Here is a 25,158-nt window from a genome sequence, read left to right as displayed (position 1 = left end):
TTTACCTGGGAGGGATTCCCGAGGAAGTCAGCGGCACTTACTTCTGAGTAGACCTGCCCCAGATTGCACTGCTCAAAAAACTGCACCGGCTCACTGCCTGCCGTAAGGAAGTGCGATCCTGAATTACCAAAGATAGAACGAACATTAACACGAGCAGCTGGCGAATAATAACTCCCCTTCCTCACCCCAAAATACGGAGAAAAAGCTGGCGATTGTGCGTTCCTCGGGGCAGGGACCTTTGCCTGGGTCACCTGCCTCTTTAACACGGAACAAAAAGGGACCTGCTGCAAAAACATATTAATATTTAAGCTGGGGGTGATCTGGCTACGAGCACAGTTATAATTTTCATTTGTTCGTGCGGTATGCATATTGGTGCTTTTATACCGTCAACCCCCTATGGCCTTCGGATGCAGAAATTTAGTTAACTGTGCCGCTCTTGGTGGAGTACACAGTAAAAAACAAAGCATAAGAACAGTGCTTTTTTTCTGGGGGAACGCAGACCCTAATAATAATAATAATAATAATTAATAATAATAATATAATTACCCCGCCCATCTGGCTGAGTTTCCCCAGCCACTCTGGGCGGCTCCCCATCCGTAAACATTTGGTGAATCTTTGTACTTTTGTCCATTGAATGCATTAATTTCCCCCGATTTGAACGATAAAACGGTGATTTTCTTGAGTCAAAACGAAAAGTATACCCCTAAACATTTTTTTTAGGAAAGCACTGCGTAAAGAATGGTTTGGAGAGTTTCAACTGGAAAGCACCGCGCGGCTGCAAGAACGGGGCTCTCTGCACGTGCTCAGAGGCACTCTTGCTGGCTCTGGAAGGCAAGCAGCTGGGCGCGCCCCTTTCCGGCCCGGGCTCGCTCCCGCTTCCAGCTGGCCGGGCTCCTCCTCCCCGTCCGCTCCGGGGAAGGAAGGGCGGCGGCGGCGGCGGCGGCGGCAGCAGCAGCAGCGCCCAGAGCCGGAGGGTTGCGCAGGGATCCGGCCATGGGGATCTCCAGGCTGGCCGAGCTGATCCGGGAGCAGGCGCCGGACGCCGTGAGCTCCGTCCAGCTGGAAGACTACCGGGGTGAGCGCTGCCGCCGCCGCCGCCTTTTGCGCCCATCCTGCATCTCCCAGACTGCAGGCATCCCCAAACTCGGTGCGCAACCTGTTTTGGAACTACAATTCCCATCATCCCTGACCACTGGTCTTGTTAGCTAGGGATGATGGGAGTTGTAGTCCCCAAACAGCTGGAGGGCTGAGTTTGGGGGTGCCTGTCCCAGAGGATTGCAGGCATCTCGGCCGGTTGGGCTGGATGATGACCTTTGGGTCTCTGGTGCAAGTTAAAGCTTTGCCAGGGCAGGAACAGCATCTCCTTACAAAACCTCTTGTAGTCCTTGTTGTTGTTTAGTTGTTTAGTCGTGTCCGCCTCTTTGTGACCCCCTGGACCAGAGCGTGCCAGGCACTTCTGTCTTCCGCTGCCTCCCCCAGTTTGGTCAAACTCACGCTGGTAGGTTCGAGAACACTGTCCCACCATCTCGTCCTCTGTCGTCCCCTTCTCCTTGTGCCCTCCATCTTTCCCAACATCAGGGTCTTTTCCAGGGAGTCTTCTCTTCTCATGAGGTGGCCAAAGTCTTGGAGCCTCAGCTTCAGGATCTGTCCTTCCAGTGAGCACTCAGGGCTGATTTCCTTCAGAATGGAGAGGTTGGATCTTCTTGCATCCATGGGACTCTCCAGAGTCTCCTCCAGCACCAGAATTCAAAAGCATCAATTCTTTGGCGATCAGCCTTCTTTATGGTCCAGCTCTCACTTCCCTACATCACTATTGGGAAAACCATAGCTTTTACTATACGGACCTTTGTTGGCAAGGTGATGTCTCTACTTTTTAAGATGCTGTCCAGGTTTGTCATTGCTTTTCTCCCAAGAAGCAGGCATCTTTTAATTTCGTGGCTGCTGTCACCATCTCCAGTGATCATGGAGCCCAAGAATCTCTCACTGCCTCCATTTCTTCCCCTTCTGTTTGCCAGGAGGTGATGGGACCAGTGGCCACAATTTTTGTTCCATATCCAGTTCTAACTGCAGCTTCTTGTCCCACATAGAGATTTCTCAGGAGACAGATGAGGTGATCAGGCACTCCCATTTCTTTAAGAACTTGCCATAGTTTGCTGTGGTCGACACAGTCAAAGGCTTTTGCATAGTCAATGAAGCAGAAGTAGATGTCTTTCTGGAACTCTCTAGCTTTCTCCATAATCCAGCGCATGTTTGCAATTTGGTCTCTGGTTCCTCTGCCTCCAAACTGGGTGTTCCATCTGTTTTGGAACTACAATTCCCATCATCCCTGACCACTGGTCCTGTTAGCTAGGGATGATGGGAGTTGTAGTCCCAAAACAGCTGGAGGGCTGAGTTTGGGGATGCCTGTCCCAGAGGATCAAGGGCATTGCAGCCGGTTGAGCTGGATGATGACCTTTAGGTCTCTGGTGCAAGTTAAAGCTTTGCCAGGGCGGGAACAGCATCTCCTTACAAAACTTCTAATGTAATTTGTTGATTACAGTTGCTCTTCAAATAATTCATATACTTCTTCCAATCTTTTGAAAATCTCTGGTCCCGCAGGTTTCGAATGCTTCCTGTCATTTTGTCCAATTTTGTGTAAGGAGAAATATACGAAGTGTTACAAAGTAGAAAAAGAGAGAGCTATTGGTTATAAGTTTGAAATGTGACAGGGGAAATAAGAAATGCATACTAAGAGATTAGATTGGGAAATTTTCAGACAGGACTGACGGAAGTCAAAAAAACTGAATAAAATGTGAAAGTATGTTTAATTATTGTTGGAAATGGTATGTTAAAAAACTAATAAAAATTATATTAAAAAAAGGGAACAGCATCTCCTGTGCAACTGTGGGAGCTGGAGTTGAACTAGGGAACTCGCTGCCGCAGGAACTTGGATGGGTTTAGAAGAGGGTTGGACAAATTCAGGCTCTGCCTGGAGACCGTAAATGCTTCTGAATCCCAGAAACTGCAAGGGGAGGAAGTGCTCATATGCTGAAATCCTGCTTGCTGGCTGAGGCATCTGGTTGGCCGCTGTGAGGTCAGGATCTGGACTAAATGGGCCACTGGCCTGATCCGGCAGACTCTTCTTCGGTTCTTATGACCGAGTCTGAGCCTGTGCAGAGTGTCTTTTCCTCCAGCCGATTCATAGCTCCTACAACAGGGCTGAATCTGAGCATGTGCAGAGTGCCTTTCCCGCCAGCCGATTCATAGCCCCTCACTCCCCTGTGCTCTGGCTTGGCCGTGTGGGGCGCAGAAGCCTCATGTAGGGGTTGCATGGTGTTTGAAGGGAGAAGTGGGTCTGTCTGGGAGTCTGGAGCCAGAATTTATGACTCATGGGAAGGTATTATTTAATAAATAAATAATAATTAAAAAAATTATACACCTCCCTTCCCGGTTCAGAAAACCGGGCTCAGGGCAGCTAACAACAAATCTGAAACACTTAATTGATGCAACAAAAAACAGCATAAAATACAGTGTAAAATGTGAATAACAATAAATTCAGAATTCCAAAATCTATTTAGTGGGGAAATCCATCCAATAAACATTAGATGATCCACATGGCTAGCTGGCTAAGTTAGTCCTATTTGGGCCAGTGAGGAGACCAGGGGAGAATAGCTGTGGGATCCCAGAGCGGGGAATCTTCATAAAAAGGGGAGAGGGAGGGAAGGAAGGGGAATAAAAGATCAGGCTGAATTCAAATTAAAGGCCAGGCGGAATAGCTCTGTCTCATATGCCCCGCGGAAGGAGGTTAAATCCTGTTTACATTCTTTTTATTACATCCCACCACTGTGGGGCTCAGAGTGGGGTACATGGGGGTTCCCCGTGGCTTTCCTGCCCCCAAGCAGCTCTGCTTGTCCTAAGACTGTCTCCTGGAACAAGTATTCCTATTTTATTTTATTTCCTAAAATTTATATTCTGCTTGAAAAGCTTTGTCTGCCCACTTTCCCCATTCCATTCCTAATTTTTATAAACTTCTATGCTGTCACCTTGCTAAACTCTCCTTTTTCTAAACTAAGATGTCCCAAATGCTTCAGCCTTTCTTCAAAAGGGAGTCTCTCCAGTCCATCATTTTGGTTCTCCTTTTCTGAATCTTTTCTGCAATCTCCTTTTTGAGGTGAGGCAACCAGAACTATTCTCTTTTGCCTTTCCTTCCTCTCAGCCTAACCCTACCTCACAGGGCCATTGTTGTCATAGGAATGAAACAAAGAGCGGCAGAACCATGCATACGCCACCTTGAGTTCCTTAGGAAAAAAATGTGGGATAGAAACAGAACAAGCAAATACATAGAATAATGATGAAGTTCTTTTCTCTCCTGCTTGGCTCAGGACGTGTGGTGGCAATGGATGTCTCCGTCGCTTTTTACCAGTTCCGCACGGCTATGCCAAAGATCTTCAACCGCCATGGGCAAAATATCAGGTGAGAAGTTGCAAGCAAGTTTTAAAAAAGAATGTTTGTTGATTTAAAAGCATTTGTAAGCCACTTAATACTAATAAACTGTTGAAGTCATGTCTTCTACTTTTGTGATCCCTCGTAGCCGAGTAAGATTGTCTTCCATAAACACGGTTTTAGCACTGAGTCCGTAAGTGATTGGAGGCCAATTCTGGATTCCCACGTCCTTCCACAGTGGGGACATTGGTTTCCGGGCAGGAGCTGATCACGGTGTGGATTTGCCAAGCGTGCCTTCTTCTTAGCACATTTCTCCCTTGCATCCTGAGTTCGAGTCTCTTCAAAGCCCATGACACCTTTGGTAAAGGCTGTTCTCCAACTGGAGCGCTCGCAAGCCAGTGTTTCCCAATTGTTGGTGTTTATACTACTGTACATTTTTTTAGATTTGCCTTGAGAGAGTCTTTAAATCTCTTTTGTTGACCACCAGTGTTAAACTTTCTCTTTTTAGTCTTAAATTCTTAAATTTAAGTCTTTAAATTCTTTTTAAGAATAGCGTCGTTCATGGGTAGGCAAACTAAGGCCCGGGGGCCGGATCCGGCCCAATCGCCTTCTAAATCCGGCCCACGGATGGTCCGGGAATCAGCATGCTTTTACATAAGTAGAATGTGTCCTTTTATTTAAAATGCATCTCTGGGTTATTTGTGGGGCATAGGAATTCGTTCATTCCCCCCCCCCCCAAAAAAAATATAGTCCGGCCCCCCACAAGGTCTGAGGGACAGTGGACCGGCCCCTGCTGAAAAAGTTTGCTGATCTGTGGAGTAGTTGCTTTGGAATACATGTACACACACTCAACTGCAGAACTGGCACTGCTGCAGTTGGCCCATAATAGTCATTCTTCATTTGTAAGAACTCTCTCTTTTAGTGTAGTAGCACTTTGGAACTCCCCGCCTATTGATATAGGCCACTGTATTCTGCTCTGGTCAGACCTCACCTGGAGTACTGTGTCCAGTTCTGGGCACCACAGTTCAAGAAGGACACTGACAAACTGGAACGTGTCCAGAGGAGGGCAACCAAAATGGTCAAAGGCCTGGAAACGATGCCTTATGAGGAACGGCTAAGGGAGCTGGGCATGTTTAGCCTGGAGAAGAGGAGGTTAAGGGGTGATATGATAGCCATATTCAAATATATAAAAGGATGTCACCTAGAGGAGGGAGAAAGGTTGTTTTCTGCTGCTCCAGAGAAGCGGACACGGAGCAATGCATCCAAACTACAAGAAAGAAGATTCCACCTAAACATTAGGAAGAACTTCCTGACAGTAAGAGCTGTTCGACAGTGGAATTTGCTGCCAAGGAGTGTGGTGGAGTCTCCTTCTTTGGAGGTCTTTAAGCAGAGGCTTGACAACCATATGTCAGGAGTGCTCTGATGGTGTTTCCTGCTTGGCAGGGGGTTGGACTCGATGGCCCTTGTGGTCTCTTCCAACTCTAGGATTCTATGATTCTATGATATCAGGAAGGTGCCGTCACTGCACTCTTTTCCACACCAGCTAAAAATATTTTTGTTTATACAAGTCTTCCCAGATGTTTAGAAAGCCGGTGTGAGTCTTAATCTGCTTTTAGCGTATTGCTGTATTTTAACTTTTCCATAGTCTTAACTTATTGCTGCTCCCCCCCCCATAGATGGCTTTAATGTTTTATATTCTTTCTGTAAACTACTTTGAGGTGTTTTGCAATCAAGCGGTTTTCGTAAATAAATATATAAATATCATTAAAACAACAATACAGCGTGGAACTAGTAAAACAGTTGGTTTCAAAGTGTATAAAAACAGAGATTCGGGTTGTCAAAGCACATCTTCTGGGTTAGGAAAAGCCTGATGGCCTCAGTACAGGCGCATAGCTGTCAACGTTTCCCTTTTTTTAAGGGGAATTCCCTTATTTCAAATAGGATTCCTCGCAAGAAAAGGGAAAAGCTGACAGCTATGGTACAGGGACAATAGTGAAAAATGTTCAGGTCACCGCCCTGTGATATTTTGAAGGGTGTGGTGTCAAAGGTAGAATTTCCCCAGATGATCTCAGCGAGTCTTTCAGGTATTTCAAGTTTTTGTGCCCTCTCACTTTTGCTTTCAGCGGGCTGTTTCCTGGGCAATTACTGTTCCGGCTCGTTGCCACACTGATGCGCCCAGTTTGCCAGTGTGAGATCTATAGCTCTTAGACAATCTAAGGGTCTTGGTGGTTTGTGTGATGCGGCAGCAAAAGCGGCTAATGCTATTCTAGGCTGCATTGACAAAAGTCTAGCGTCCAGATCAAGAGAAGCAATAGTCACGCTCTCTTCTGCCTTGGTTAGACCACAACTGGAATACTGTGTCCAGTTCTGGGCACCACAATTTAAGAAGGATGTGGACAAGCTGGAAGGTGTGCAGAGGAGGGCAGCCAAAATGATCAAGGGTCTGGAAACCAAACCTTATGAGGAACGGTTGAAGGAGTTGAATATGTTTAGCCTGCAACAGAGGAGACTGAGAAGAGATAGGATAGTAAAGGTAAAGGGACCCCTGACCATTAGGTCCAGTCGTAGCCGACTCTGGGGTTGCGGCGCTCATCTCGCTTTATTGGCCGAGGGAGCCGGTGTACAGCTTCCGGGTCATGTGGCCAGCAGGACTAAGCCGCTTTTGGTGAACCAGAGCAGCGCACGGAAACGCCGTTTACCTTCCCGCCAGAGCGGTACCTATTTATCTACTTGCACTGGCGTGCTTCTGAACTGCTGGGTTGGCAGGAGCAGGAACCAAGCAACGGGAGCTCAGCCCATTGTAGGGATTCGAACCGCCAACCTTCCAATTGGCAAGCCCAAAAGGCTCAGTGGTTTAGACCACAGCGCCACCCGCATCCCTTACCTTTTACCTTCTAGGCTATATCAGCAGATGTCTAGTGTACATCCCACCTGAAGTCCTCTGTCTAGTCCTGGGTACATTAGTTTAATAATATTATTATTAACAAGTTGGAAGGTGTGCAGAGCAACCAATATGATAAAGGTTCTGGAAATGAAGCCTTATGAAGAGTGGTTGAAGGAGCCAGGTATGTTTAGCTTGGAGAGGAGGAGACTGAGAGGTGCTAGGATAGTTATCTGAAGGACTGTCACAGGGAAGAGGGAGCAAGCTTGCTTTCTGCTGCTCCGGAGGGTAGGACTCGAACCCATGGCTTCAAGTCACAAGAAGGAGATTCAACATCAGGAAGAACTTTCTGATAGTAAGAGCTGTTTGCCAGTGGAACGGACATCCTGAGAAGGTGATGGACTCTCCTCTCTTGGAAGTTTTTAAGCAGAACTTGGATGGCCATCTGTCATGGATGCTTCAGCTGAGATCCCTGCATTGCAGGGGGTCAGACTAGATGACCCCCGGGTCCCTTCCAATTCCATGATCCCCCCACTTCCTCTCGGTCCATTCCCCCATGATGGTGATGCACATCCGCACTGGCAGGGCTTGAGTTTGAGTTCTGCCCAGGTCTCCCTGCTCACCCTTGTCTCCTTTGCATCCCTGCCCCGTTCCGTGGGGCTGCTTTGCTTTGCCTTGCCCCCTGCTCCCTGCTCTCACACTGTCTCGTCTTCTGTTCCAGTCCCCTGCGGGGGCTCTTTTACCGGACGATGCATCTCTTGGAAAACGGCGTGAAGCCCGTCTTCGTCTTTGATGGGAAACCCCCAGACCTCAAGGAGAGAGTGGTTCGTAAGAGGGGACCCCGGGTGGGCTGGGAGGGCGAAACCCAAACACTGACCCCCAGGCCTGGCCAGAAGTGCAGGGGGAGAGTCTCACCCGCAAAGACAGGGACCACATTGACCATGGAGAGAATTAGAAGTCTCCCCCCCCCCCATTCACCCCATTTTCCTATTGCGGCCTGACTTTGCCACATTTCAGGCTGCTGTTACTCTGAAACTGCACATCATCATCATCATAATTTATTATTTATACCCTGCCCATCTGGCTGGGCTTCCCCAGCTACTCTGTGCGGCTTCCAACCAAACAGCAAAAACAATACAGTGTCAGACATTAAAAACTTCCCTAAACAGGGCTGCCTACAGGTGTCTTTTAAAAGTAAAATAGTTGTTTATTGCCTTAACATCTGGTGGGAGGGCATTCCACAGGGCGGGTGCCACCACCAAGAAGCCTGGTTCCCTGTAACTTGGCTTCTCGCAGCGAGGGAACTGCCAGAAGGCCCTTGGCACTGGACCTCAGTGTCTGGGCTGAATGATGGGGGTGGAGACGCTCTTTCATTCTCCCCCCATCCAGGAAAGGGAGAAGCAGTTCTGCGTAATTCTTCTTTCTGTCTCCGCTCCCCTTGCAGTTGGCGAAACGCGCCGCAGTCTCTGGAGCCAAGAGGAAAGCTGCAGGTAAGACTGTCTCAGACTCCCCTAGTTGGGGGTCACTGCCCCTTTTACTGGTGGGCAGTTGGGGCTACGGCAGGGAGAGCCCCTCCCAGACCCTCTGAGCCTGGCTTCGGCTGGGGAGGGCAGGATATAAATAAAATTTTATTTATTATTATTCTTCCTGCGTCTTTCAGATCCTGCCGCGGACGAGCCTCCGCAACGGCTGCCGAGAAGAGACTCCGAGAGGCTGCTGGGTTACTTGGGGGTTCCCTGTGTGCAGGTACACAATGTCTCCTGCGTCTCGGGGTTGGGATAGATGACCGCCTGGGGTCCCTTCCAACCCTACAATTCTATGCTTCCGTGTTCACATATTTACATCCAATGCAGCATATTTATATACTTATATGTGAGGGAACCTCTCTCTCTCTCCCCCCCCATAGAATCACAGAACTGTAGAGTTGAAAGGGACCCTTAAGGGTCATCCAGCCTAACCCCCTCTCCCCTCCCTTTCCTCTCCCTCTTAGGCGCCAGCTGAGGCAGAAGCGACCTGCGCAGCTCTGGTGAAGTCCGGGCGCGCCTGGTGCACGGCCACGGAGGACATGGATGCGCTGCCCTTCAGAAGCTCGCGTCTCCTGCGGCACCTGAACACCAAGAACGGGTGAGCGTGTCCTGGACGTGAATGGAAGCAGTAAAGACTCTGGGCATGTGCAGAGTGCCTTCCCAGCTACCACAGGTCGGAGGCAGAGAGCCGCTGGGAGGGGTTTCCGGGGAGCAGAGTGTGTCCCTTCCAAGCAAAATCGAGGCCTGAAACTCATTGTGGAAGTATCCTGTTCTATCTCTCTCTCTTTTTTAAAGCTTGTAACACTGGTTTACTAGTCATTAATATTAGAAAATAAAATTGTGTCTGTGTTCCTACAAGCTTTCTGAAATGCAAATTCATGGGAAACATGAACATGAACTTCCCTTTAATTCTGAACAATCATGATTACAGATGGGAAACAGTACGCAAGAATATAGAGGAGTTTCTCCCTTTTTATAATGCTGTCTGCACATAATTCTACCTTCGCTTCCCCATCTGCCATCATCAGTCTTCCTGGGGTCCTTGTTTGCAAAAGTGTTTTTATGTTTTGTTTTTATGCACTATCCTGTTCTCACAGGGGCATTATCTCGCACCAGCAGGGGGGGCGCAAGGCGGGTGGGGGAGTGACAAAATGCTGTTTGGCACTCAACGTCTGCGAGAGATGCTATGGCTTTGGTGCGCGCAGGCTTCCTGCTGTCCTCCACAAAAACTCTGGTTCCCACCAAAAAGATGAAATAAAGTCAAACCATAAAGGTAAAGGTAAAGGGACCCCTGACCATTAGGTCCAGTCGTGGCCGACTCTGGGGTTGCGGTGCTCATCTCTCTTTATTGGCCAAGGAAGCCGGCGTACGGCTTCCGGGTCATGTGGCCAGCATGACTAAGCCGCTTCTGGCAAACCAGAGCAGCGCACGGAAACGCCGTTTACCTTCCCGCCGGAGCGGTACCTATTGATCTACTTGCACTTGCAAGTCCTAGGCTCTGTGGTTTAACAGTTTAACCCACAGCGCCACCCACGTCCCAAGTAAAATTCAATGGGGGGGGGGGTGACAATAAATTTTCTGCCCGGGGTACCACCTGACCTTTACACCACTGCCCACCAGACGCCCGTTATGGGAAACCCGCAACCAGGATTTGAGCAAAAAAGCCATTCTCCCCTCCTTTGTTTTTCAGCAATTGGTATTCCGAAGCATCACTGCCTCCGATTTTGGAGGCAGAGCAAAGCCATCCTGGCTAGGAGCCCCTGATAGTCTTGCCCTCCATGAATCTGTCCAGAGCTCTTATAAAAGCCATTCCACCCGGCGCTCATTGCTCCTTCTTGTGGCAGTGAGTTCCACAGTTTAACTGTGCGCGGCACAAAGGAATTCTTTTATCCATCTTGAATTCAGCTTTGTTGGATATCCCGTGAGGTGCTAGCCTTATGAGAGAGACTTTTCTGTATCCTGTAATGGTGGCAGATTTTGAAACAAAACCATCCTTTCCGCCTTCTCTGACCCTGTCACAATAGCTATTTCCTCTCCTGGTTTCTCAACAATCTGAGTTTGGCTTCCTGTTGCTCCTTCCCAAGGTGGCTGACAAATCTACCAGTGATGAAGCCACAAACTCTTACTTGCGTAAACCAGCAAGAACTACAATAGCAGAAGTCGGTAAAACCTTTAGTGATTTTCTGAAACCATTTTCTGAAATCATTACATATATTTCTTGCTCTCCTGGCATGTTAAAAAGTTGGTGAGTCTGTTCCAAGACCCAAAATGGGGATAAGCTGGTGCTTTCTAGGAATGACACCTTTTCATGTGGTGTGTGTAATGAGTAGCCAATGATAATAATAATAATAATAATAATAATAATAATAATAATAATAATAATAATATTTATACCCCACCCATCTGGCTGGGTTGCCCCAGCTTCCAATACATAGGGACATAATAAAACATTGAACAATACAAACTTCCCGATACAGGGCTGCTGTGGTGGATGGTGCCATTGAATGGGACACGGGGTCATAGAATCATGAAATTGTAGGGACACCAAGGGTCTGTCAGGAGTTCAGCCTACACTCGAGTAGGACCCTAGCAGAGACACATGCCCCACTGGCATGTTCTCTCCCTCCTGGTCGATTGTTCGGGAGCTTCGAAAGCTTTCTTCTGCCTGAACATCACAGCGACCGATGCCAACAGACACCGGCACACTTAAGTATCCGCAGAGTTTGCACATCATGCGTAACAGACCTCAGCAACTTAGCATTTTGGCTAATCTACTTTATTTACATATAAACACACACAGAGCACTGCAGCATGGCTCCCTCTCTCTCTAGCATCAGACAGCAAAGAGAAAAAGAACAAAGGACAATAGTCCCACTTCACGGAACACAGTAACACAAACATCCTGTTTCCGTCACTTCCCAGTCTGTGGAGTCAAAACATACACCGTCATGTGAAAGACAACAATCTCATGACTGCAATCACGGAGCAGGAATTCTAACAGGGTCATCTAATCCAACCCCCTTCTTTTTTATATAATAATTTTTTAAAAAATAATAATATAAACATACGACAAACATCAATTCAAAATCCAAGTCCTGAGATTACTCTGCATCTCCTGACTTCCCCCTATCCCTTCCATGCGTCCTCGTAAAAATAATTACAACTGCACGTCAATAGTTATCTAGATATTTTTCTTTCTAAATTGCCCGTAGTTTCCGTTACTTATGGTGTGATTAAAATCCTGCCAATGTTTTAATCTGCTTGCAATGGTCTTGTATATAAATTATGGACTTTCCCCATTCTTTTTCCAAAGTTATTGTCTTCTTGGCTTCTGAGCTTCCCAGTTAGTTTTGCCATTTTGGCAGAGTCCATCCTCTAGATTTGCCATTCTTCCCTGGTAGAATTCCTCTTCCTTCCATAGTCCAGCCCCCTTCAGTGCTGGCGTCACAATGCAGGAATCTGTGGCCGGCCGTTGTGCAGTGAGAAATCGGGTCAACTTTGTTCCCTGGAGATGTAATGGATTCTATGCGGTTTTTTTATCTCCTCTAGAGACCTGGAAGAGATCTCCTTGCCGGTGGTTCTGCAAAAGCTGGACTTGACGCAAGAGCAGGTGAGGAGAGAGGGGCATAGCAAGGGGGGCGGGAGGTGCGGCACGCCCCTGGTGTCCCCACTCAGGGGGGTGACAAAATGGCGGGCGGCACTCGCCATGGGGCCTGCAGCGTACCCGAGCCACGCGTCTTGGGCACCTGTGTGCTGGCCCTGGGGGTAACCCGTGAAATGCGGTCCAGGACCGGTTCAGAATCCGAAGGTTCCGCTAGGAGTCAGTCCGACAGGGTCAAGGCAGGGCATGAGGCAGGAAACCAGGCAAGGACAGGTACAGGATCACAGGCAGGATCTGGCACACAGCAATGTAGCTCCCGCAACCTGGGGAGGGGTCCGACAGCCTTTTATCTTTGTTGGGGTAGCGGCTGGTCCTGATCCCCCGGCGACTCACCTCCCTGTTTTGCCCAAAGGCGAGCACTCCTCCTGCGAGTACTCAGGTCTCTCCTCTCAGACCTGAGTCTCTGCAGCTCGGGAGACGTTGGTGGGTTACTAGACCCAGAAGCCGCCTCAGCCTCCCCTTACCCAACGGGTAGCGGAGCAGCTGTAAGTGATAGCCCAGCTGAAGGCATCGAGGTCATCCCCACATCTGGAGCCAGGGCAGGCTCAGGCCCCTGACTTGGCCCAGCTGGTGTTTGTTGCAGGGGAACCTGTGCAGACTGGGACTCTTCAGGATCAGGCCCCACACTTGGTTCAGATGAAGCCTGAGGCAAAGGATCCAGTGCAGACTGAGTCTCCTCTGGTTCCGAGTCCGAGTCCCAGGCCATCACAGCCTGGAGGCCTTACACTGTCCATCCACTGCCTGCCCCCCCAAATGTAGGTGCCTGAGGCCCCACGGCACACCCCGCCCCATCCCTATGGGCAGTGTGCCCCTCCATCCCTATGGGTGCCACACGCCCTGTGTCTGTCGGACTTGCGTTCGACCGAGCGACTCCTCCAGTTGAGTCCTCTGACATGATTAACAACCTGAGCCTCTGATCAGGCTCGTTCCCCCATTACGCAGAGTATCCAGCACAGGGAAGGAATGAGAAATATGAGCTACATGCTAAGAGTTTTATTACTAAGCTACGCAGACAGAAAAGAAATATATCCTCTCTCTGTGAGAGCAGAGAGCAACTCTAAAAACAAAGGAACAGGAAACCAGTACAGTGGTGCCCCGCAAGACGAATGCCTCGCAAGACGAATGCCTCGCAAGACGAATGCCTCGCAAGACGAAAAACCCGCAAGACGAAAGGGTTTTCCGTCTGCAGAGGCGCTTCGCAAGACGAATTTCCCTATGGGCTTGCTTCGCAAGACGAAAAATGACGGAAATTTTTGGGGGTTTTTTCGCTCCAAAACCCCTTTTTCTGAAGCGCTAAGCTGCTAAAAGCATTTTAGCAGCAAAACCGCTAATCCCTTAAGCCTTAAAAAGCCGTTTTTAGCCCTTAAAATGTCAATAGCGCTAATAGCGCTAATCCGTCAATGGGCTTGCTTCACAAGACGAAAAAACCGCAAGACGAAAAGACTCGCGGAACGGATTCTTTTCGTCTTGCGAGGCACCACTGTAATAGCAACATCCGTCTCCTGTCTTCCGTGAGACTTCCAATAGCCTGGAAGCTCTGGAATGTAAACAGAGTCTTGTGACTCCAAAGCACTGCACAGCGGCAACAAACAGAAACCAACAGTGACGCTCCTATGGGTGCCTCCAATCCCTCCCTCTGGGCGCCGTGTGCCCCGTCCCCATGGGTGCCATGCTCCCCGCCCCTATGGGCACGCTGTCCTAGATGCCTGATAGGCTTCCTCCGCCACTGTGAGGAGAGGCTGGTTCTGCAGAAGCAGAACTGGGAGCAGCTGTTCAGAAGCAGAACCAGGAGCAGAACTGGGAGCACCTTTGAAGGTGACCCGGAAACTGCAATTAATCCAGAATGCGGCAGCTAGATTGGTGACTGGGAGCGGCTGCCGACACCATATAACACCGGTCTTGAAAGACGTAAACTGGCTCCCAGTACGTTTCTGAGCACAATTCAAAGTGTTGGTGCTGACCTTGAAAGCCCAAAATGGCCTCGGTTCAGTATACCTGAAGGAGTGTCTCCACCCCCATCGTTCTGCCCGGATGCTGAGGTCCAGCGCTGAGGGCCTTCTGGCGGTTCCCTCACTGGGAGAAGCCAAGTTACAGGGAACCAGGCAGAGGGCCTTCTCGGTGGTGGCACCCGCCCTGTGGAACGGCCTCCCACCAGATGTCAAAGAGATAAACAACTAGCAGACTTTTAGAAGACATCTGAAGGCAGCCCTGTTTAGGGAAGCTTTTAATGTTTAATAGGTTATTGTATTTTAGTGTTTTATTGAAAGCCGCCCAGAATGGCTGGGGAAACCCAGCCAGATGGGCGGGGTAAAAATTATAAATTATTATTATTATTATCCTGCTGTGTTGTGTGACGCTGGTGTCTTCCTCTCTCCTCTCCTCTCCCCATCCCTGCGCCTTTCCTGAATGCAGTTTGTGGACCTCTGCATCCTGCTGGGCTGTGATTACTGCGAAAAGATCCGGGGTCTGGGCCCCAAGAAGGCCTTGCCGCTGCTGCGGCAACACGGGAGCATTGAGCAGGTCTTGCGCTCTGTCTGCAGCGCTCAGGTATAATAATAATAATAATAATAATAATAATAATAATAATAATAATAATAATTTCCAGAGGCAGCCATGCTTCTGAATCTCCGTTGCTGGGAACCACAGGAGGGGGGAGGGCTGATCTTACGCACGGATCCTCCTTGCAAGTTTCTCCAAGGCAGGGTACTGTACCAGATGCAGAGGCAGTGTTAGGGTGGCGCAACCGGTGCGCCTGCACTGGGCGCCACATGGCAGGGGAGCAACACCAGTGCTGTAGGGGTGTCAAAACTTAGCGTTGCACTGGGCGCCTCTGAAAGCTCAAAGTCAGCTAGATGGGCCGCTGGCCTGATCCTGCGCACTCTTCTTTATGTTCTTAAGATAGTTCCTGTAGCTCAGGTTCAGCAAACCTTTTCAGCAGGGGGCTGGTCCACTGTCCCTCAGACCTTGTGGGGGGCCAGAATATATTTTTGGGGGGGAAATGAACGAATATACCCCACAAATAACCCAGACATGCATTTTGAATAAAGCACACTTTGTACTCATGTAAAAACACCAGGCAGGCCCCTCAAATAACCCAGAGATGCATTTTAGAAGACATCTGAAGGCAGCTCTGTTCAGGGAAGTTTTTAATGTGTCACATTCTAATGTATTTTTAATCTTTGTTGGAAGCAGCCCAGAGTGGCTGGGGAAACCCAGCCAGATGGGCGGGGTACAAATAAATAAATTATTATTATTAATAATAAAAGTGCACATTCTACCAATGTAAAAGCACGCTGATTCCCGAACCATCCACGGGCCAGATTGAGAAGGCGATTGGGCCGGATCCGTCCCCTGGGCCTGAATTTGCCTCCCCATGTGTGTATCTGCTGCAGGTTGCAGCTCAGGGTTGATGGGCGAAGGGCAGGTAACTTTCTTTCTTACAGGTTAATGCTGAAAATCCTCCTCTTTGCAGAAGCACCCGTTGCCTGAAAACTGGCCCTTGGAGGAGACCCGGCGGCTCTTCCTGCACCCGGAGGTGGCCGAGCCGAACCAAGTGGTGCTAGAGTGGCGGGAGCCAGACGAGGAGGGGCTGCTGCAGTTCCTGGCACATGAGAAGCACATGGCGTGAGTAGTGGTGTGAAATTCCCGAGCATGATCTATTGGAGAATATTTGCGATTAATGAGAATATTAGAGAATTTTCATTTAAAACAGAATACAGTGGTGACTCGCAAGACAAAATTAATTCATTCCGCGAGTCTCTTCGTCTAGCGGTTTTTTCGTCTTGCGAAGCAAGCCCATTAGCGGATTAGCGGATTAGCGCTATTAGTGGTTTAGCGGCTATTAAAGGCTATTAAAGGCTTAAGGGATTAGCGGATTAGCTGCTAAAAGGCTATTAGCGGCTATTAAAGGCTTAAGGGATTAGCGGATTAGCTGCTAAAAGGCTATTAGCAGTTTAGTGCCTTAAAAAAAGGGGGTGGGGAGCGAAAAAAAATCGCAAGAATCGCAAGACATTTTCGTCTTGCGAAGCAAGCCCATAGGGAAATTCGTCCTGCGAAGCGCATTGAAAAACGGAAAGCCCTTTCACCTAGCGGGTTTTCCGTCTTGCGAGGCATTCGTCTTGCGGGGCACCACTGTATTCATTTTAGCGCATTGAAAATGATAGCATTTTAATGCATTGAAAATGATATAATTAGTTAATATACATGTTTATTCGTGGGTAAACTTGTTCAGATGGCAACCAAAGACGGTGCAGATACTTTTATTCAATGGGGCTAGGCAGTGAATTCACATTCTTTGATTTTCTCCCCCTGTAGCTCACATTTCAGAACTGCCAATGGTGAATGACACAATGCCCAGTAATGTAACTGGATTTTTTAAAAAAATCATTATTCATTCCTTACACTGGCAATATCACAGCTTGACTTATTATTTACTAGATTTTTTAAAATGTGGGTTGTAAAACTGGTTCTTACATTAGAATTTACAGTTTGTGGAGAATGTTCTCCGGAGAATTTCCTAGCAGGGAATATTCTCGATGATGTTCTCCGGAGGGTATTCTCACCTCACCTCACAAGGCGCGAGTGTGGCTGCTCTTGCAAGGTGCTTGTTTGGCTAATAATAATAATGATAATAATAATAATTTATTTATACCCCGCCCATCAGGGCCACTCTGAGTGGCTTCCAACAAAACACTAAAATACAATAACCTATTAAGCATTAAAAGCTTCCCTTCAGATGTCTTCTAAAAGTCAGGTAGTTATTTTTCTCTTTGGCATCTGATGGGAGGGCGTTCCGCAGGGCAGGTGCCACCACCGAGAAGGCCCTCTGCCTGGTTCCCTGTAACTGGGCTTCACACAGTGAGGGAACCGCCAGAAGGCCCTCGGTGCTGGACCTCAGTGTCCAGGCTGAACGATGGGGGTGGAGACGCTCCTTCAGGTCTACTGGACCGAGGCCGTTTAGGGCTTTAAAGGTCAGCACCAACATTTTGAATTGTGCTCGGAAACGTGCTGCGAGCCAATGTAGGTCTTTCAAGACTGGTGTTATGTGGTCTTGGCGGCCGCTCCCAGTCACCAGTCTAGCTGCCACTTTCTGGATTAGTTGTAGTTTCCGGGTCACCTTCAAAGGTAGCCCCACGTAGAGCGCATTGCAGTAGTCCAAGCGGGAGATAACCAGAGCATGCACTACTCTGGCGAGACAGTACGCTGGCAGGGAGGGTCTCATCCTGCGTACCAGATGGAGCTGGTGAACAGCTGCCCTGGACACAGAATTGACCTGTGTCTCCATGGACAGCTGTGAGTCCAGAATGACTCCCAGGCTGCGCACCTGGTCCTTCAGGACCGGTGTTTTGTGGTCTTGGCGTAGCAAAGGAAGGAGCGAAGGGACCATATGTTTCTGGACTGCAACTCCCATCAGCCAGCACAGCTTTCTGCTTTTGCACATGCCCCGATCTGCGAAAAAGGCCAGTCTCTTCTTTGGCCACTTTTCCTAGCCTTCCCCTCTATTTCCCTTGAATCTGCCGCCTTTCTTTCTCAGAAGGCGGTGGTCTCTCCTTCCTTGGAGGTTTCTAAGCAGAGGTGGGATGGCCACTGGTCATGGATGCTTTAGCTGAGATTCCCGCATTTCAGGGGGTTGGACTAAAAAGCCCATTGGGTGGAGAAATAGGAACAACAATACATATGTGGTGGAGGTGTGAGGAAATTAAGAAATTTTGGACAGTAGTACACGAAGAACTAAAGAAGATGTTGAAAATATCAATAACAAAGAAACCAGAGACATATCTTCTTGGATTGATAGATGATGAGATACCACGGGGTTAAAAAAGAATTTTTCTATATGCAAGTACAGCTGCTAGAATAGTGATTGTTGCTAGGGGGAAGTCACAAACTATACCCACAAAGGAGGAACGGATTTGTAAACTAAATGAATATTTAATTTTGGCAAAATTAACTGCTATAATAAGAAATCAGTCGAATCAAAAATTAAAAACGGAGTGGAAATGTTTTGATGAATATATGGCAAAATATTGCTCAAAAAAGATGCGCTAACATGCCTAGATTAAAATGCGAAGTACTGGATGGAAGAAAAATTAGTAAGGAAAGATAATAAGAATGTATAGATGATTTGAGAAGGTTGTAGAATGCAAAGCTGATTGTAAATTGTATAATGTGGAGAAAATCGAGTGGGGGTGGGGGGAAGTGGGAGGAAGGAGAAAAGAATGTGATGGATTGAGGAAATATAAATGTAAATGTATGGGGAGGAAATGGTGTTGGCTTTGGTATATCTGTATTATCTGTGAAAACAAATAATAATAATAATAATAATAATAATAATAATTAGAAAGAAAAAACCCATCGGGTTCAATTCTGTGATACTCTTTGACCTGAGCGCCTGCTTCACAGCGAGTGCCTGGTTCACAGCCGACTGAAGAAGTGGCGGGCCGCCTGCCTGAAGACAGCCCAGCCCCAGTCACCTGGCCCCGTGATGAAGGGCAGCAAGAAGCAGCAGACGATGGTGGAGTTCTTCCAGGTCAAGAAGCGGCCGCGCAAGGTGAGGAGGAGAGGGAGGAGTTGCCCCTGGACCTTTGCAAGGCCAAAAGAGGGAGGGGGGGATGGGTGAGGCGAAGGGATGGCCAGAGGGGTCACTGTCAGTGCTGTGATGGAGCAAAATAGCCTAAATTCTTCCCCCAAACGGGTGCTCTGAATCGGCTCTGGGTCTTTTTTGGTGGTGAACTCACTAAAAGAGTCAGCTCAGCACTCAGTGGCAGGCAGGGGGGCATAATTGGTTGGAAGGAGGAACAAAATGGTTGTGAGGTCTTGGTGGGGTTACTCTTCCTCTGAAGGAGCAGGGTCGTAGCTTGGGGGTACAGTCATACCTCATGTTACGTTTGCTTCAGGTTGCACGTTTTCAGGTTGCGTCCCGCAGCGACCCAGAAGTAACATAACGGGTTGCTTCTGGGCTTCACCCCTCGCGCATGTGCAGATGCGCAAAATGATGTCACACGCATGCGCAGAAGTGGTTAATTACGACCAAGCGGGTTGTGTTCTTTTCAGGTTGCGAACGGGCCTCTGGAACAGATCCCGTTCGCAACCAGAGGTACCACTGTACTCCTGGGTTCTTTGCTGTCGCTTGAGGCTCAGGTGGCCTCGGTGGCCCGGAGTGCCTTCCATCAGCTTCGGCTGGTGACCCAGCTACACCCCTATCCAGACAGGGATAGCCTAACTACTGTTGTCTATGCTCTGGTGACCTCAAGGTTAGATTACTGCAATGCGTTCTACGTAGGGCTGCCTCTGAAGACGGTTCGGAAACTTCAGCTGGTGCAGAATTCAGCGGCCAGGTAGCTCACTGGAGAAAGACGGTTTGAGCATCTTACACCGAACCTGGTCCAACTGCACTGGCTACTAATTCGTTTCTGAGCCCAATTCAAAGTGCTGGTTTTGCGGAAGAACGATGTCAATCAACATTTGATGATCTCCTTCTACCGGTCCACAACAGAAAGTGTCCTTTCCTACTGCATCACGGTGTGGGACGCTGGTTTGACATCAACTGATAGGAAGTGCCTACAGAGGGTGGTGAATACAGCACAATATATTATGGGCTGTCCCGTGAATCTGCTGGATGAAATAGTGGAAGAACGTTGCCTCAGGAGAGTGAGGAAAATTCTCAGGGATGATTCACACCCTGGCCGGCACTTTCTTGATCTCCTGCCCTCGGGGAGAAGACATAGAAGCAGGATTAGTCGCACCAACAGGGTAAAGAACAGCTTCTATCCGTGGGCTGCTAGGCTGCTGAATGAAAAGAGAACAACAGGGCAACTGACTTTCGGGTTTGGTGTGTGCGCGTCAGTAAACAAGGTGAATTAAGACTAAGAGAGCTGAGTGGGGGGTGATCATGTAATCTCACTGTATACAAGATGTACAAGTGACAATAAAGTCAATTTCAATCAGTTGACCTATAAAGCCTTGAACGGCTCAGGACTGCAATACCTCAAGGACCGCCTCTTTCCATATGAACCTACCCGGACCCTGAGATCATCTTCTGGGGCCCTCCTTCATGTGCCTCCTCCTTGAGAGGTCAAGAGGGTGGCAACACGAAGCAGGGCCTTCTCTGCAGTGGCTCCCTGTCTGTGTAATGTTCTCCCCAGGGAAGTTTGCCTGGTGCCTTCATTATACACTTTTAGGCACCAGGCAAAAACGTTCCTTTTTAACCAGGCCTTTGGTTGATCTGTTTCACATCCTATACCCTTTTAAAATGTGGTTCTTTTCGGGGGGGACACGTGTTATTTCGTTGTTGTTTTTATTCCGAATATATATGTTGTGATCTTTTCTGTGAACTGCCCTGAGACCTCCGGGTATAGGCCGGTATATAAACTCAGTCAAAAACAACAACCAACCAACCACCAAACGATCATTGCGACGCTGTTCTGTGTCTCTGCAGTATGTATTTTTAGAGAGCTGGGTGAGGCTCTGGTCAGCTCTGAAAGGGATATTGCAGAGGGGGGGGGGGATATTGCGGAGCGGCCTTCCCCATCCTTGCGCCTTCCAGAGGTTTCGGACTACAACTCCCACCAGCCCCAGCCAGCATGGGAGTTGTAGCGCAAGACCTCTGGAGGACACCAAGTTGGTTGACGGCCAGGAGTGGAGCATCTTCTCTGTAAGGAAGTCTGGGGAAAGGGGTTAGTTCAGGAGCACCACTTCCCAAAGTGGAGGGTTGGGGCCCCATAGAAGGTGGTGGGATTACTGGGGGGGGGGCGCTGAGGGGGCAAGGGGGCTCAGAGAACAGAGAGCCAGTGTGGTGTAGTGGTTAAGAGCGGTGGTTCGTAATCTGGGGAACCGGGTTCGCTTCCCTGCTCCTCCACATGCAGCTGCTGGGTGACCTTGGGCCAGTCACACTTCTCTGAAGTCTCTCAGCCCCACTCACCTCACAGAGTGTTTGTTGTGGGGGAGGAAGGGAAAGGAGAATGTGAGCCGCTTTGAGACTCCTTAAAGGGAGTGAAAGGCGGGATATCAAATCCAAACTCTTCTTCTTCTTCTTCTTCTTCTGGAGGTCATGACTATCAGGCTTGAATATCAAGTTGGTATCCCTGGATCAAGCCCGTCCATTTTGTTGAAATAAGCAAACCCGCTCGCTTTAATTGGATTTTGAAAAAAAAGGGGAATTAATTGGAGCTCTTTAAAATAATAAATAAAATAATAATTTTTTATTTGTACTCTGGGCGGCTTCCAACAAAGATTAAAAATACATTAAAATGTCACACATTAAAAACTTCCCTGAACAGGGCTGCCTTGAGATGTCGTCTGAATGTCAGGTAGTTGTTTATCTCTTTGACATCTGGTGGGAGGGCGTTCCACAGGGCAGGCACCACGACCAAGTAGGCCCTCTGCCTGGTTCCCTGTAACTTGGCTTCTCGCAGTGAGGGAACCGCCAGAAGGCCCTCGGAGCTGGACCTCTGTGTCCAGGCAGAACAATGAGGGTGGAGATGCTCCTTCAGGTATACTGGGCCTTTGAGGCCATCTAGGGCTTTCAAGGTCAGCACCAACACTTTGAATTGTGCCTGGAAACATACTGTGTTTCGCTGTGTTGTTATCTTCCTTAGTGGATTGTGCAAACCCCTATTCTTAATGCAATTTGCAGACTAGCATACACCAGGGGGGTGGGGGTTGACCCTAAGAAGTTTGGGAGTCTGCTCCAAGGTGTCCTGGGCATCAACGGAAGTAATTATGGCATGCTTTGTCCTGTGAGTTCCTGTCGAAAATGCCTCATGGCTGAGTTGTGCCCCTCATTCTGACTTGGCTGTTCTTCTCCGCAGATACCGAAACCCGGCAGGAAGAAGATGAAGACCCAGGAACAGCCAGGAACGGCAGTGGAGACTTGAGCAAATAGCTCCCTTTTTCACTGGCTTGCAAGGGCCGCACTCCAGGAAGTCTTTGGAAGGTGTTACCTGGGTGTTCAGGCTTGCTGGCACCCTCAACATTTCATTCATTCATTTAACAACATTCATATGCCCCTAAATTCTCAGATCACAGTGATCTTCAGGAAACTGGACTCCTTCTATCCTCTCCCCTGAGCAGGTGGCTGTCTGCCCTTTGAGATTTCCCTTTCCCTGACCTTGCTGTCTTTCGTACCAAACTCCTGCCATTGGCATTTTCAAGTTTTCTTCATTGCTTCTGTGTCCCCATTGCAGCCTGCCTGGTCCGTGGTGCCCTCTCCGCTTCTTATAAGCCCGCAGGAAGATTCCTTGCCTCGGCCTCTTTCTCATATTACAGAAATAAGCCAATTCAAGTAGTCGCTGCAGACAGAGGTGTCATTCTGAATTCTGGCTGCTGTCCAGTTCTGTGGCTGTTTGAGGCATGCAGTCTGTTGGGTCAAAGGCGGAGGACGGGCAAGAACAGGACCCTGGACAGCTCCAGCGGGCTCTTGTGAAAGTTTGTTGGGTCGTATATCTTCTGACCCACTGAATCTGCTGAAACGGCCCCCAATAAATTTGATTTATTGGTGCTCCGACAAACTTCCAATGGCACCCACACGCTTCCACTCTCTCCAGTTGGCGGATAATAGCAGAGTTCCCACGCAGCAGCAAATGGCTTGTCCGTGTTGATGTGGTGTCCTCAGTAACACAACACGACACCAGTGCTTCAAATCCAAAACTCTTTGGAAGGTTAATAGGTGGAAAGTTAAAGCTAAAATATATTAAGATCAAGATTAAGATTAAGATAAAGGTAAAGAGGGAAAGGATTTGCTGAATATATAAATTGAATTGGAATACAAAGAGGGGAGGTGTGGGGAGGTCCAAGAAACAAGCAAATGCAAGATATGTTATGAAAGATTGAACTGTTTTTAATTGATTTGTATTTTTTTTTGTATTTTTATTTTTTTCCTTTCTTCTTTCTATGAAAATCTTAAAAAAATATTATCATAAAAAAAACAAATCCAAAACTCTTTATTTAAAGGTAAAGGTAAAGGGATCCCTGACCATTAGGTCCAGTCATGACCAACTCTGGGATTGTGGCGCTCATCTCGCTTTACTGGCCGAGGGAGCCGGCGTTTGTCCGCGTACAGCTTCCGGGTCATGTGGCCAGCATGACTAAGCTGCTTCTGACGAACCAGAGCAGCGCATGGAAACGCCGTTTACCTTCCCGCTGGAGCAGTACCTATTTATCTACTTGCACTTTGACATGCTTTCAAACTGCTAGGTTGGCAGGAGGTGGGACCGAGCAACGGGAGCACACCCCGTCGCAGGAATTTGAACCGCCAACCTTCTGATCGGCAAGTCCTTGGCTCTGTGGTTTAACCCACAGCGCCACCGGATAATAGCAGAGTTCCCATGCAGCAGCAAATGTCTTGTCCGTGTCGACGTGGTGTCCTCAATAACGCAGCTGGACGCCAGTGCTTCTAATCCAAAACTCTTTATTTAGTAGCACTCAAAACAGAAAAGAAAACCTGCAGAATCTAGCTGCATGTTTGCAGCTCTCTGCCTCTTAAGAAAAACTACACGACCTTGGTAACGAAGCACGGATTATGTGGGCAGTGCGCCCAGTTGATAAGAACGCTCCTGGAGTGTTAACTCCGGACAGTCCAGAACCATAACAGCTCTGCTGCCTGAAATGTCCTGGCTAGGGCAGCGGAGGCCTAGCCTTACGCAGGCAGCCAAGAACGATTGGCAAGGGCTCCTCCTCTGAGCCCGATGAGGGTGGCAAGGCTGTGCCCTCCAGCTCGAAGGGTCCCAGATAAAGGTAATGTTCCCCATCCCCGAGGAAGCAGCTTGGACCGAGGGCACAGAATTGTAGATGTGGAAGGGACCCCTAAGGCTCATCTAGTCTAAGCCCCCTGCAATACCAGAACCACAAGCCAGTGGACTCTGCGTCGCCTGCCCTTTATCTCCTATTTTCTAAATTTACATTTCCTTATTTTTTTACTTTGCTTCCAGGGTGGTTTTCCTTCAAAAAGTCAGCCTCAATCTGCCACTATACATACATATGCGTCACAGGCAAGTGCTGGGAGCAATTTGAAGGACCTAGCAATGTCCTTCAACTGCAAAGTCCTGACACAAACTGGATTTTTTTGCAAACCAGTTTCCCTCCTGTTACCTGCTTGTCCCGCACAGCTGTTACTCTCTGCGCCACCATTCCGGCGTTTTACAATAAACAAATCTCTGTTCTACCCAAATTGAAACCCGGTGGTATTTTGCTAATTCCTCTTGGGAATTAAAGGGTGCAGCATTAACTCCCGTGGAAGACTGTGGGTCCAGAACCATGAAATATTATTGCCTCCAGGCTGAGATACATCTACAGGTGAGTTTGTGTGTTACCTGCCATCAGGGCCAGGTGTAGACTTGAACATGAGAAGAGCCTGCTGGATCAGGCCAACAGGGCCCCATCTAGTCGACAACAACAACAACAACAACAACAACAATAAATTTATTTATACCCCGCCCATCTGGCTGGGTCTCCCCAGCCACTCTGGGCAGCTTCCAACAGAACACTAAAATACAGGGGCCTAGTAAACATTAAAAGCTTCCCTAAACAGGGCTGCCTTCAGATGTCTTCTAAAAGTCAGGTAGTTGTTTATCTCCTTGACATCTGGTGGGAGGGCGTTCCACAGGGTGGGTGCCACCACCAAGAAGGCCCTCTGCCTGGTTCCCTGTAACTTGGCTTCTCGCAGGGAGGGAACC

General features: G+C 48.5%; 1 protein-coding gene across 1 annotated transcript; it reads left to right on the top strand.

Annotated features, from left to right (window-relative positions):
- Positions 1–909: 909 nt before the first annotated feature.
- Positions 910–24,653, top strand: LOC310681358 (putative flap endonuclease 1 homolog). The gene is made up of 12 exons (XM_083449077.1): positions 910–1,075; positions 4,362–4,452; positions 8,025–8,127; positions 8,748–8,793; positions 8,964–9,049; positions 9,294–9,427; positions 12,379–12,439; positions 14,903–15,037; positions 15,963–16,114; positions 18,890–19,037; positions 22,297–23,153; positions 23,444–24,653. The coding sequence occupies exons 1-11, from the start codon at positions 994–996 to the stop codon at positions 22,360–22,362; spliced, it is 1,104 nt and encodes a 367-aa protein (XP_083305203.1). The 5' UTR covers positions 910–993; the 3' UTR covers positions 22,363–23,153; positions 23,444–24,653.
- Positions 24,654–25,158: the final 505 nt, after the last annotated feature.

The sequence above is a fragment of the Podarcis tiliguerta genome, assembly GCF_965153285.1.
Source record: "Podarcis tiliguerta genome assembly, chromosome: 7".
In the NCBI taxonomy this organism is placed as follows: domain Eukaryota; kingdom Metazoa; phylum Chordata; class Lepidosauria; order Squamata; family Lacertidae; genus Podarcis; species Podarcis tiliguerta.
This window is presented reverse-complemented; position numbering and strand designations above follow the sequence as displayed.

Excerpts from the sequence above, each read along its gene's own strand:
- LOC310681358 (XM_083449077.1), top strand. The coding sequence starts at position 994 with ATGGGGATCTCCAGGCTGGCCGAGCTGATCCGGGAGCAGGCGCCGGAC. Across the intron at positions 9,050-9,293 it reads TGGGGGTTCCCTGTGTGCAG|GCGCCAGCTGAGGCAGAAGC; the intron begins GTACACAATGTC and ends TCTCCCTCTTAG. Across the intron at positions 15,038-15,962 it reads GCTCTGTCTGCAGCGCTCAG|AAGCACCCGTTGCCTGAAAA; the intron begins GTATAATAATAA and ends TCCTCTTTGCAG.